The sequence below is a fragment of the Scyliorhinus torazame genome, chromosome 17, assembly GCF_047496885.1.
Source record: "Scyliorhinus torazame isolate Kashiwa2021f chromosome 17, sScyTor2.1, whole genome shotgun sequence".
Lineage (NCBI taxonomy): Eukaryota > Metazoa > Chordata > Chondrichthyes > Carcharhiniformes > Scyliorhinidae > Scyliorhinus > Scyliorhinus torazame.
In genome coordinates, this window is record NC_092723.1 from 80,806,626 (window position 1) to 80,821,136 (window position 14,511).

Here is a 14,511-nt window from a genome sequence, read left to right on the forward strand (position 1 = left end):
AGACACTCAACGTCCTGGGCTCTACCGCCCTCATTGGCAATGAATTCCACAGACCCACCACTCTCTGGCTGAAGAAATTTCTCCTCATCTCTGTTCTAAAGTGACTTCCTTTTATTCTAAGGCTGTGCTCCCGGGTCCTAGTCTCCCCTGCTAATGGAAACAACTTCCCTACATCCACCCTATCTAAGCCATTCATTATCTTGGAAGTTTCTATTAGATCTCCCCTCAACCTCTTAAACTCCAATGAATATAATCCCAGGATCCTCAGACGTTCATCGTATGTTAGGCCTACCATTCCTGGGATCATCCGTGTGAATCTCCGCTGGACCCGCTCCAGTGCCGGTATGTCCTTCCTGAGGTGTGGGGCCCAAAATTGCTAACAGTATTCTAAATGGGGCCTAACTAATGCTTTATAAAGCTTCAGAAGTACATCCCTGCTTTTATATTCCAAGCCTCTTGAGATAAATGACAACATTGCATTTGCTTTCTTAATTACGGACTCAACCTGCAAGTTTACCTTTAGAGACTCCTGGACTAGGACTCCCAAGTCCCTTTGCACTTCAGCATTAAGAATTTGGTCACCGTTTAGAAAATAGTCCATGCCTCTATTCTTTTTTCCAAAGTGCAAGACCTCGCACTTGCCCATCAACCATTTCTTGGACCACTCTCCTAAACTGTCTAAATCTTTCTGCAGCCTCCCCACATCCTCAATACTACTTGCCCCTCCACCTATCTTTGTATCATCGGCAAACGTAGCCAGAATGCCCCCAGTCCCGTCATCTAGATCGTTAATATATAAAGTGAACAGCTGTGGCCCCAACACTACCCTGCAGGACACCACTCGTCACCGGTTGCCATTCCGAAAAAGAACCTTTTATCCCAACTCTCTGCCTTCTGCCTGACAGCCAATCATCAATCCATGTTAGTACCTTGCCTCGAATACCATGTTATTTTACTCAGCAGTCTCCCGTGAGGCACCTTATCAAAGGCCTTTTGGAAGTCAAGATAGATAACATTCATTGGCTCTCCTTGGTCTAACCTATTTGTTATCTCTTCAAAGAACTCTAACAGGTTTGTCAGGCACGACCTCCCCTTACTAAATCCATGCTGACTTGTCCTAATCCGACCCTGCACTTCCAAGAATTTAGAAATCTCAACCTTAACAATGGATTCTAGAATCTTGCCAACAACCGAGGTTAGGCTAATTGACCTATAATTTTCCATCCTTTTTTCTTGTTCCCTTCATGAACAGGGGGGTTACAATAGCGATTTTCCAATCCTCTGGGACTTTCCCTGACTCCAGTGACTGTTCCTTGAATGCCTGCCATTGCCTTGACCACTGTCCTTCCCTTTAGTAATGTTTCCCAGTTAATCATAGCCAGCTCATGCCTCATATCATCATTGTTACCTTTAATGAGGTTTAGGACCCTGGTCTCAGAATCAACTATCTCACGATCCACCTTGATAAAGAATTCTATCATATTATGGTCACTCATCCCCAAGGGTTCTCTCTCAACTAAATTGCCAACTAATCGTTTCACATTGCACAACACACCATGTCCAAGATGGCCTGTTCCCTTGTTGGCACCTCAATGTACTGGTCTAGAAAACTATTCCTTCTCCACTCCAGAAATGTCTCCTCTATTGTACTGTGACTAATTTGACTCGCCCAATCAATATGCAGATTAAAATCGCCCATAATCACAGATATTCCTTTATCACATGCATCCCTTATTTCCTGTCTAATGCCATTCCCAACACCACCACTGCAATTTGATAGTCTGTACCACTCCTGCAAATGTTTTTCGGCCCTTGGTGTTTCTTAACTCAACCCATACAGATTCCACATCATCTGTGCTAATATAATTTCTCAATATTGTATCAATATCTTCTTTAATCAACAATGCAACTCCACTACCTTTTCCTTTGTCTGTCCTTTCTGAAAACTGAATAGCCCTCCATGTTCCAATCCTTGGTCACCTTGGAGCCATGTCTCTGTAATCCCATCACACCCCTTTACATCCATCTGTGCAACTAATTCAGCCATTTTATTTTGAATGCTCCATGAGTTCAAGTACAAAATCTTTTAATGTCCTACTATTTTTTACAGTGTGATTATCAGATACAGGCCCTTAATTTCTCTGCCTATCACTTTTTTTTCTTTCCTTTTCATCTTTTTCTCTTCTTGATTCACCCCCCTTCATGAATCCTTAAATGTGTTCCAGTACATAGAATATTAAGAGGAGCAACTTTTGCTGGAGCTATTCAAAATCCTGTTTGAATTCTTAATTACCTTCCTCTACATAGACCATAGAATTTACAGTGCAGAAGGAGGCCATTCGGCCCATCGAGTCTGCACTGGCTCTTGGAAAGAGCACCCTACCTAAGCCCACACCTCCATCCTATCCCCATAAACCTGTAACCCCATCTAACCTAAGGGCAATTTAGCATGGCCAATCCACCTAACCTACACATCTTTGGACTGTGGGAGGAAACCGGAGCAACCGGAGGAAACCCACACAGACACAGGGGGGGGAACGTGCAGACCCTGCACAGTGACCCAAGCAGGAATCGAACCTGGGACCCTGGCGCTGTGAAGCTATAGTGCTAACCACGATGCTACCATCCTGCAGAGGGATTAATAAATCTGGTGGGTTTTTAGGACAATTGACAATTATTTTATGGTCATCGCTAGATTTTTAATTCCAGATTATAATATTGAATTCAAATTTTACCATCTGTCGTAGTGGTATTTGAACCCGAGTCCCCCCAGAACCTGGATCTCTGGATTACTACTCCAGTGACGATACCACTATGCCGCCCCTCATTGCACCTTGGGAAATATTGGCCTTCAAAGAAGAGGAGTACAGTGCAGTTTCACCAGAATGTCACCAGGATACCAAGTGTTGGGTTATGAAGGGAGATTGCAAAACTCAGCTTGTATTTGTTAGAATATAGAACGTTAAATGAAAATGAAATGAAAATCGCTTATTGTCACAAGTAGGCTTCAAATGAAGTTACTGTGAAAAGCCCCTAGTCGCCACATTCCGGCGCCTGTTCGGGGAGGCTGTTACGGGAATGTGGTGTAATTCTATGGTGTATAGAGGATTCCTCCTCTTGAACAATGAAGGCTGTTCATTGTCCCTCATCTCCCACTGTGTGGTTTGGGTCAGGAAATTGGTATCGGTTTGTAAATACGTTAAAAAGATTCTACTGAAGAAACAAGATTAATTTATTAACATTTCATTTTTTGACTTGCAACTTTTCCATACACAATGCTTGATGCAATATGGTTGCCCTAGTATTTACCAAAAATTTAAATCAAGCAATAATATTTTGTAGTTGTTCCTTGCACAGCAACTTTGTTCTGTTTTTGATGTAAATAACATCAGTTCTATTTTATCTTTAGTTTTCACTTCATAAAACCTAAAGAAAAAATAGAAGACTGAAAGCATATGACATGTTTGAATTTGTAGACTCCAAAGATGTCCATACCATAAATAACTATTGCTTTTTTTAAAATATATATATTTATTCAAATTTCGAACAACCCCCCCCCCCCCCCCCCCCAACCAAAAGAAAGAAACAAGAACACAACAATCAGAAAACTATACATTGGATTTCCCCATATACTATAACCCCCATATAACATTTAAAAACACAAATAGGGAAGAAAAAAAAACTGCCCGCCCTTGGGCTGCTGCTGACCTCCTCCTAACCCTCCGCGAGATAGTCTGGGAACGGTTGCCACCGCCTGAGGAACCCTTGCACAGGCCCTCGCAAGGCAAACTTTATCCTCTCCAGCTTAATGAACCCTGCCATGTCATTGATCCAAGCTTCCACACGAGGGGGCTTCGCATCTTTCCATCGGAGCAAAATCCTCCGCCGGGCTACCAGGGACGCAAAGGCCAGGATACCGGCCTCTTTCGCCTCCTGCGCTCCCGGCTCCTCCGATACCCCAAATAATGCCAATCCCCAGCTTGGCTTGACCCGGGCGTTCACCACCTTGGACATAGTCCTTGCAAAACCCCTCCAAAACCCATACAGCGCCGGGCACGACCAGAACATATGGACGTGGTTTGCTGGGCACCCCGAGCACCTCCCACATCTGTCTTCCACCCCAAAGAACCTACTCAACCTCGCCCCTGTCATATGCGCTTTGTGAGTAACTTTGAACTGTATTAGGCTGAGCCTGGCGCAAGAGGAGGAAGAATTAACCCTACTCGGGGCATCAGCCCACAGACCCTCATCTATCTCCTCCACAAGCTCCTCCTCCCACTTGCCCTTTAACTCCTCCACCGAGGCCTCCTCCTCTTCCTTCAGCTCCTGGTAGATCGCTGAAACCTTGCCTTCTCCAACCCATACACCTGAAATCACCCTATCCTGAATCCCACGTGCCGGAAGCGGCGGGAATTCCCTCACCTGCTGCCTCACAAACGCTCTCACTTGCATGTACCTGAAAGCGTTTCCCGGGGGTAGCCCATACTTCTCCTCCAGCGCCCCAGGCTCGCAAACGTCCCATCGATGAACAGGTCCCCCATTCTTCCTGCCCGATGCCAGCTCTGAAACCCCCCCATCCATCTTCCCGGGACGAACCGATGGTTCTCCTGAATCGGGGACCAAACCGGGGCTCCCACCTCGTCCCTGTGTCGCTCCACTGCCCCCAGATCTTCAGCGTCGCCGCCACCACCGGACTCGTGGTGTACCTTGTCGGCGAGAGCGGCAGTGGTGCCGCCACCAGCTCCCTCAGGCTCGTGTCCACACAGGACACCATCTCCAGCCTCTTCCACGCCGCCCCCTCTCCCTCCATTACCCACTTACGGATCATCGCCACATTGGCTGCCCAATAATAGCCACACAAATTCGGCAGCACCAGCCCCCCCCCCACTGTCCCTGCTACGCTCCAGAAACACACTCTTCACCCTCGGGGTCTTATTCGCCCATGCAAATCCCATGATGCTCCTGCTTACCCGTTTGAAAAAGGCCTTGGGGGTCAAAATGGGAAGGCACTGGAACACAGAGAAACCTCGGGAGGACCGTCATTTTGACCGACTGCATCCTACCCGCTAGTGAGAGTGGCAACATATCCCATCTTTTAAAATCCTCCTCCATCTGCTCCAAAAACCGCGTCAAATTGAGCTTGTGCAGGGCCCCCAACCCCTAGCTACTTCGATCCCTAGGTACCAAAAGCTCCTTTCCGCCCTCTTCAGCGGTAGCTCGTCTATCCCCCTTCCCTGGTCCCTTGGATGCACCACAAAGAGCTCACTCTTCCCTACGTTGAGTTCATACCCCGGAAGTCCCCAAACTCCCTAAGGATCCGCATGACCTCCGCCATCCCCTCCACTGGATGCGCCACATACATCAACAGGCCGTCGGCATACAACGACACCCGGTGTTCCTCTTTCCCCCCGGACCAATCCCCTCCATTTCCTGGAATCCCTCAGTGCCATGGCCAGCGGCTCATTTGCCAGTGCAAACAAGGGGGATAAGGGCTACCCCTGCCTCGTCCCCCGGTACAGCCGAAAGTACTTCGACCTCCGCCGGTTCGTAGCCACACTCTGCACCGGGGCTCTATATAGCAGCCTGACCCAACTGATGAACCCCTCCCCGAACCCAATCCTCCGCAACACTTCCCAAAGATACTCCCACTCCACCTGATCAAAGGCCTTCTCCGCGTCCATAGCTGCCACTACCTCCGCTTCCCCCTCCACCGAGGGCATCATAATCACATTGTCCTCGGCACATTTTGTATTTAGCTGCCTACCCTTCACAAATCCCATCTGGCCCTCATGAATCACCCCCGGGACGTGTATGGGCAGCACGGTAGCATTGTGGATAGCAGAATTGCTTCACAGCTCCAGGGTCCCAGGTTCGATTCCGGCTTGGGTCACTGTCTGTGCGGAGTCTGCACATCCTCCCCGTGTGTGCGTGGGTTTCCTCCGGGTGCACCTGTTTCCTCCCACAGTCCAAAGATGTGCAGGTTAGGTGGATTGGCCATGATAAATTGCCCTTCGTGTCCAAAATTGCCCTTAGTGTTGGGTGGGGTTACTGGGTTATGGGGATAGGTGTTGACCTTGGCTCTTTCCAAGAGCCGGTGCAGACTCGATGGGCCGAATGGCCTCCTTCGGCACTGTAAATTCTATGATGACACAGTCCTCAATTCTCGTAGCCAGCACCTTCGCCAGCAACTTAGTGTCAACATTGAGGAGCGAGATCGGCCTATACGACCCACATTGCAATGGATCCTTGTCCCGCTTCAAGATCAAGGAAATCAGCGCCCTGGACATTGTCAGGGGAAAGGTCCCCCCCCTCCCTCGCCTTATTAAAAGTCCTCACTAGCAACGGGCCCAGTAGGTCCACTTATTTCCTGTAAAATTCAACCGGGAACGCATCCGGCCGCGGGGCCTTCCCCACCTGCATGCTCCCCAATCCTTTAACCAGCTCCTCCAGCCCAATCGGTGCCCCCAAACCAGCCACCTCCTCCTCTTCCACCCTCTGGCACCTCAGCTGATCCAGGAATCGTCGCATCCCCTCCTCCCCCACTGGGGGCTCAGACCTGTACAGATCCCCATAGAAGTCCCTAAATACCTTGTTTATTCTCACAAAGCTGATGTACCAACATCCGACTCATCTTTCTCCCCATACTCGTACGCCGCCCCCTGCGCTTTCCTCCACTGTGCCTCTGCTTTCCCCGTGGTCAACAGGTCGAATTCCGTCTGGAGGTTCCGTCGCTCCCTAAGTAGCCCCTCCTCAGGGGCCTCTGCATATCTCCTATCCACCCTTAAAATCTCCCCCACCAGCCTCTCCCTCTGCCTCTCCTCTCTCTTCTCCCTGTGGGCCCTAATGGAGATTAGCTCTCCCCTGACTACCGCCTTCAACGCCTCCCAGACTACCCCCACCTGCACCTCCCCGTTGTCATTGGCCTCCAAGTATCTTTTAATACAGCCCCGCACCCACCTGCACACCCCCTCATCCGCCAACAGTCTCACATCAAGGCGCCACAGCTGGCGCTGGTCCCTCTCCTCCTCCAGCTCCACCCAATTCGGGGCGTGGTCCGAGATGGCTAAGGCCGAATATTCCGTTCCCTCCACTTTCGGGATAAGCGCCCTACTCAAAATGAAAAAATCCATCCGGGTGTAAGTAGGCTCTATGGACGTGGGAAAAGAAGGAAAATTCCCTGGCCAACGGCCTGGCAAACCTCCATGGATCCACTCCCCCCATCTGGTTCATAAACCCCCTGAGTACCTTAGCCGCAGCCGGCCTCTTACCCGTCCTGGACCTAGAACGGTCCAGTGCTGGGTCCAGCACCGTGTTGAAGTTCTCTCTCTCTCTCTCTCTCTCTCCCCCCCCCCCCCCCCAACCATTATCAAGCTTTCTACCTCCAGATCCAGAATCCGACCCAGCATGCGTTTCATAAATCCGGCATCATCCCAATTCGGGGCATATATGTTCACCAGTACCACCCACACCCCCTGCAACCTAACACTCACCATCACATATTGACCTCCATTATCCACTACAATATTCAGTGCCTCGAACAACACCCGCTTCCCCACCAGTATTGCAACCCCTCTGTTCTTCGCATCCAGCCCTGAATGAAAGACCTGCCCTACCCATCCCTTTCTCAGCCTAACCTGATCTGCCACCTTCAGATGTGTCTCCTGGAGCATAACCACGTCTGCCTTCAGTCCCTTTAAGTGCGCGAACACCCGGGCCCTCTTGACCGGCCTGTTCAGGCCCCTCACATTCCAAGTTATCAGCCGGATCGGGGGGTTACTCCCCCGCCCGCCGACTAGCCATCTCCTTTTCTCGGCCAGCCACATGCCCGCGCCTCCCGCACCCTCCAGGCCCCCAGGCGGCGGACTCCCGCCCATACTACCTCTCCCACTTCCAGCTCCACTTTGGCCAATGCAGCAGCAGACCAGTCCCCCTACCCTCCGCTCGATCCTCATCGAGCTATTTTGCTCCCCCCATGACACTCTCATAAGTCAGCTGACTCCTGCTGACCCCGGCCTCTTCCGCCATTCCATCGACCCCCCCAGTGGGAGAATCCCCCCCACCCCTTGGCAGTCAGTGTGCACTCCTCTCCAGCACCGCTAGGCCCCGCCCCCATCCTTCCCTAACACAGGAAAAAGCCCGCACTTTCCTGAGCCGGCCCCACCCCCTCTGGCGCAGCTCCTTTTTGCGGCCTTACCCCAACTCCCCATCCCCAGGGGCCTCCACCACCCTCTTCCTCCGCAAGGCCCTGCCCCTCCAACACCGCCGTCCACACTCTCCCACAGCCCCCACATCAAATCCATTCACCCATCCCCACCCAGCACCAAAACAAAAAGAACATTACCCAAACACAGTAAAGATCCCCCCCCCCACGACAAGCCCTCAGTTTGAGTCCAACTTTTCAGTTAAATAAAGTTCCATGCCTCATCAGGCGTTTCAAAATAGTGGTGCCGATCTTGGAACGTGACCCACAATCGTGCTGGCTGCAACATCCCGAACTTCACCCCCTTCCGATGGAGCACCGCCTTAGCCCGGTTAAAACCAGCTCTCTTCTTAGCCACCTCCGCAGTCCAGTCCTGGTAAATTCGGATCTCCGTGTTCTCCCACCTGCTGCTCCGCTCTTTTTTGGCCCATCTCAGGACACACTCTCTGACCATAAAGCTGTGTAACCTCACCACTACAGCCCTTGGCGGCTGGTTGGCTTTGGGTCTCCTTGCCAGGACCTGATGAGCCCCATCCAGCTCCAGGGGCCTCGGGAAAGCTCCCGCGCCCATCAGCGAATTGAGCATCGTGCTCATATATGCCCCGGCATCGGGCCCCTCCACTCCTTCAGGGAGACCCAGAATGCGAAGATTCTTCCTCTACCTATTCTCCAGGTCCTCAAATTTTTTCGCCCACCTCTTGTGCAGCGCCTCGTGCGCCTCCACCTTCACCCCCAGGCCCAAGATCTCGTCCTCGTTCTCCGAGGCTTTTTGCCGCACCTCCCGGATCGCCGCCCCTTGGGCCTTCTGGGACTCCGCAAACTTCTCAATCACCGCCTTCATTGGCGCCAGCATTTCTGTCCTCAGCTCCTCAAAGCAGCGTTTAAGAAACTCCTGCGCCCACGCTGCTTGGTCTCCACCCGCCGCCATCTTGCTTTTTCTCCCTCGCACTTTCCGCTGCACCAGGATCGCTTTTTTAACTGCTCCACTCCTGGTCTAATCCATATAATGTCGGGGGGACCTTGCTGTCACCTTCCCACACTGGAAGCCGTTGAACAATTGCCGTTGGGGCCCCTCTGAAGAGCCCAAACGTCCGTTCCTGGCGGGAGCTGCCGAACGTGCGACCTACCTAGGCATAGCCGCAACCGGAAGTCCCCCTCAATTTGTGTGTCCAGGGCAAGTGATAGATTTGTTCGTGGGGGAGCATTTTGGAGATAGTGACCACAATTCTGTGACTTTCACTTTAGTAATGGAGAGGGATAGGTGCGTGCAACAGGGCAAGGTTTACAATTGGGGGAAGGGTAAATACGATGTTGTCAGACAAGAATTGAAGTGCATAAGTTGGGAACATAGGCTGTCAGAGAAGGACACAAGTGAAATGGGGAACTTGTTCAAGGAACAGGTACTACGTGTCCTTGATATGTATGTCCCTGTCAGGCAGGGAAGAGATGGTCGAGTGAGGGAACCATGGTTGACAAGAGAGGTTAAATGTATTGTTAAGAGGAAGAAGGAGACGTATGTAAGGCTGAGGGATACAAGATAGCCAGGAGGGAACTGAAGAAAGGGATTAGGAGAGCTAAGAGAGGGAATGAACAATCTTTGGCGGGTAGGATTAAGGAAAACCCCAAGGCCTTTTACACATGTGAGAAATATGAGTGACTAGAGCGAGGGTAGGTCCGATCAAGGACAGTAGCGGCAGATTGTGTATTGAGTCTGAAGAGATAGGAGAGGTCTTGAACGAGTACTTTTCTTCTGTATTTACAAATGAGAGGGGCCATATTGTTGGAGAGGACAGTGTGAAACAGACTGGTAAGCTTGAGGAAATACTTGTTAGGAAGGAAGATGTGTTGGGCATTTTGGAAAATCTTGAGGATAGACAAGTCCCCCGGGCCTGACTGGATATATCCAAGGATTCTATGGGAAGCAAGAGATGAAATGGCAGAGCCGTTGGCAATGATCTTTTCGTCCTCGCTGTCACCAGGTGGTGGTACTAGGGGATTGGAGAGTGGTGAATGTCGTGCCCCTGTTCAGAAAAGGGAATAGGGATAACCCTGGAAATTACAGGCCAGTTAGTCTTACTTCGGTGGTAGGCAAAGTAATGGAAAGGGTACTGAGGGATAAGATTTCTGAGCATCTGGACAGACACTGCTTGATTAAGGATAGTCAGCACGGATTTGTGAGGGGTAGGTCTTGCCTTACAAGTCTTATTGAATTCTTTGAGGAGGTGACCAAGCATATGGATGAAGGTAAAGCAGTGGATGTAGTGTACATGGATTTTAGTGAGGCATTTGATAAGGTTCCCCATGGTAGGCTTATGCAGAAAGTAAGGAGGCATGGGATAGTGGGAAATTTGACCAGTTGGATCACGAACTGGCTAACCGATAGAAGTCAGAGTGGTGGTGGATGGCAAATATTCAGCCTGGATCCCAGTTACCAGTGGCGTACCGCAGGGAGCAGTTTTGGTTCCTCTGCTGTTTGTGATTTTCATTAATGACTTGGATGAGGGAGTTGAAGGGTCGATCAGTACATTTGCAGACGATAGGAAGATTGGTGGAGTTGTGGATAGTGAGGAGGGCTGTTGTCGGCTGCAAAGAGACATAGATGGGATGCAGAGCTGGGCTGAGAAGTGGCAGATGGAGTTTAACCCTGAAAAGTGTGAGGTTGTCCATTTTGGAAGGACAAATAAGAATGTGGGATACAGGGTTAACGGTAGGGTTCTTGGCAATGTGAAGGAGCAGAGAGATCTTTGGGTCTATGTTCATACATCTTTGAAAGTTGCCACTCAAATGGATAGAGCTGTGAAGAAGGCCGATGGTATGCTAACGTTCATTAACCGAGGGATTGAATTTAAGAGCCGTGAGGTGATGATGCAGCTGTACAAAACCTTGGTACGGCCACATTTGGAGTACTGTGTACAGTTCTGGTCACCTCATTTTAGGAAGGGTGTGGAAGCTTTGGAAAAGGTGCAAAGAAGATTTACCAGGATGTTGCCTGGAATGGAGAGTAGGTCTTACGAGGAAAGGTTGAGGGTGCTAGGCCTTTTCTCATTAGAACGGAGAAGGATGGGGGGCTACTTGATAGAGGTGTTTTAGATGATCAGGGGAATAGATAGAGTAGACAGCCAGAGACTTTTTCCCCGGGTGGAACAAACCATTACAAGGGGACATAAATGTAAGGCGAATGGTGGAAGATGTAGGGGGGATGTCAGAGGTAGGTTCTTTACCCAGAGAGTAGTGGGAGCATGGAATGCACTGCCTGTGGAAGTAGTTGAGTCGGAAACATTAGGGACCATCAAGCAGCTATTGGATAGGTACATGGATCACGGTAGAATGATATAGTGTAGATTAATTTGTTCTTAAGGGCAGCACGGTAGCATTGTGGATAGCACAATTGCTTCACAGCTCCAGGTTCCCAGGTTCGATTCTGGCGTGGGTCACTGTCTGTGCGGAGTCTGCACATCCTCCCCGTGTGTGCGTGGGTTTCCTCCGGGTGCTCCGGTTTCCTCCCACAGTCCAAAGATGTGCAGGTTAGGTGGATTGGCCAAGATAAATTGCCATTAGTGTTGGGTGGGGTTACTGGGTTATGGGAGTAGGGTGCAGGTGTTGACTTTGGGTAGGGTGCTCTTTCAAAGAGCCGGTGCAGACTCGATGGGCTGAATGGCCTCCTGCACTGTAAATTCTATGATAATCTATGATTAATCTAGGATAAAGGTTCGGCACAACATCGTGGGCCGAAGGCCCTGTTCTGTGCTGTATTTTTCTATGTTCTAACCAAGGGCTAATGGTAATATGTAAAATGCAGTGCTTGGCCCATGGGTTGAAGGTGAAATCTATAGCCCAGAAATGGACAACAGATGGGTTGTTGTTGGGATTAGTTTGATAAATACGTTCACACAATATTAGTATTTACAATAAGACTCTCTTTGCAGACGTTACTTGCCAATTCTTAAAGGATTCCCTGCAAAGTATATCTATGATCCATGGAATGCTCCCGACTCTGTCCAAGTTGCAGCAAAGTGCATTATTGGCGTGCACTATCCAAAGCCCATGGTGGTACACGCAGAGGCAAGTCGGCTTAACATCGAGAGAATGAAACAGATTTACCAGCAACTATCACGTTACAGGGGACTTGGTGAGAAACTTTCTTTCTCAAAGAAACGCAACCCTGTGAGAAACTTTCTTTCTCAAAGAAACGCAACCCTCTCCCCCGCAGAACCACCCAGGGCACTGGATGACTGAGGAGTTTGCACGTTCTCCATGTGTCTGCACGTGTTTCCTACGAGTGTTCCGATTTCCTCCCGCAGTCCAGTGGTGTGTCGGTTAAATGGACTGGCTATACTAAATTGCTCCTTACTGTCCAAAGATATGCAGATTAGGTTACGGGGATATGGTGGGGAGTAGGCCTAGGTAAAATGCTCTTTCAGAGGTTCGGTGCAGACTCTAATGTGCCAAATGGCCTCCTGCACTGTAGGGATTCTATGGATTCTACTCCCCTCTCCAGGTTTGTTTTTTCCAACACAACAGTAATAATCCATGTACGATTGCTGTTTACAGCCAAATACTTACTATGAAATCCTGTTACAGCAGTTCTAAGCCCTTGATGGACATATCTCAATATACCTTAACAGACAAATGTCAGTCTACATTCTGAGCCTACAGCTTCCTGAGCAGATGGGTCAAACATCTCCCAAATCAGGCACTGTTTTGCGATAGCCTACCTCAAAGAAATTGCAGTCTTTCCCACAAAAGCACTGTTTGGAGTGTGGAATTTCCATACCCTTGGACAGCGTGCTCTTCTTAGGTGCCCAGAAAATGTCTCTTGAATCGTAGAATTACTACATTGCAGAAGGAGACAGTTACCCAAGGTCGGAATTGAACCCGGGTCTCTGGCGCTGTGAGACAACCATGCTAACTGTGCCACCGTGCTGCACTACATGGTGGTGCTAACCATTGTACCCTTTAAGAAAATGTTTGTAATTTCAAATATTCTGCAGTATGTAATCCCTCTGCCCTCTGTGGTGCAGAAGGGAACACCGTACCGTTGCTATAACTGGATATAGTGAGCACTATTTTAAACAAAAGTGGTATGAATAACAATTAAAACAGTAAAAAGTGAAGGAACCCAATACCAGTGAAATGAGCATTCAGTTGACCTTTTACTGCTTAAATAATGGTAAAATTCCTGGATACTTTTGAAATGAATAACATAAAATGTCAGCACAGATATTTATGAAATGTTGAAGAGTGAGTGATTTTCCTCTATGTTGCATTGGATGTTTTTGGTCTCCATCAAAGGCACCATGTATATGTAAGTTCTTCTTCTTCTGATAGGTCTACTCGCATCAGTGCCTTCAAACCAAAATGGAAATGGCAGAACCATGTACTCCCTGAGAGATCAATTATCTGAGAATAGTGGTGAGTATGGAGTTTTCTACCTCAAACCGTCCAGCCGTACTATAAAACATACTTCTTGAAGGGCCATCTGATATCCAAAGCATTATCCATATGTCAAGACAGTTTATGCAAGCCCATAGGATTATCACTGTGTCACGCTCTTTGGTATCTTTAGATCTGAAACAAGAACTAAATGCTACTCCTTCAAGGTGTCTTTGAAGCATGTTGAAAAGGATGAAATCACAATGATGATTAAGCGGCATCCTTTTTGACCTTTATTTTTTTACAAAGAACAATACCGCACAGGAACAGGTCCTCCAAGCCTGTACCAGTCATGCCAACCTTGGCCAAAACCCTCAGCACCTACTTGTGCCGTATCCCTCTATACCCATCTGTGGGATCTCTGTCAATTCGTATACCTGTAACGCCGTACCATATACCAAATAATAGAAATTCAAGATTGGCTTCTTGGGTTAAATGAAATTTACAACTTTTATTTTGTCAGCTCGTAGTGTCTATTGGTAAGCTTCAATTTTCCAAGTACAAAATTTAGGATGTCCCGACTAGCCCTGCAGCAAGCTAATCAGAATGATTGTCTTTCGCAAATACAGATTGTTGAATTCAAAATATAATAGTTTGTGGTAATTTCTTCAAATCAAGATACACAGTACAAAACGACTGCGCAGTTTAAAATTGAATAAAATAGCGGTTTTGCAAAGCAAGCAGATAGAATAGGTTTCAGAAGATAGGTTGAATTAATTCTAGAATTGCTTTCCCATCCCGATACCTGAACTTTTAAGGAGATTACTACCTTCAAAGTGGCATCCTTTTTACAGCTGTGATTGGGTTTAACTAATCTATAATTCATTTAATTCGGCCAAAGTGTCTGTCTGTCAAATTAAGAGATAAAAGATTTCTGT

General features: G+C 48.6%; 1 protein-coding gene across 4 annotated transcripts in view; it reads left to right on the forward strand.

The window, feature by feature from the left end:
• Positions 1 to 14,511, forward strand: part of LOC140393974 (cryptochrome-1-like) — a 207,082-nt gene that overhangs the window by 69,659 nt on the left and 122,912 nt on the right. For 3 of the 4 annotated variants that reach the window (XM_072480678.1, XM_072480677.1, XM_072480680.1), the window contains 2 exons: positions 12,127 to 12,329; positions 13,529 to 13,612. In XM_072480678.1, the coding sequence (XP_072336779.1) occupies positions 12,127 to 12,329; positions 13,529 to 13,612 (287 nt within the window). Of the gene's footprint in view, positions 1 to 12,126; positions 12,330 to 13,528; positions 13,613 to 14,511 lie in introns of those variants that run through there. The other variant, XR_011935795.1, reaches the window with a different exon arrangement.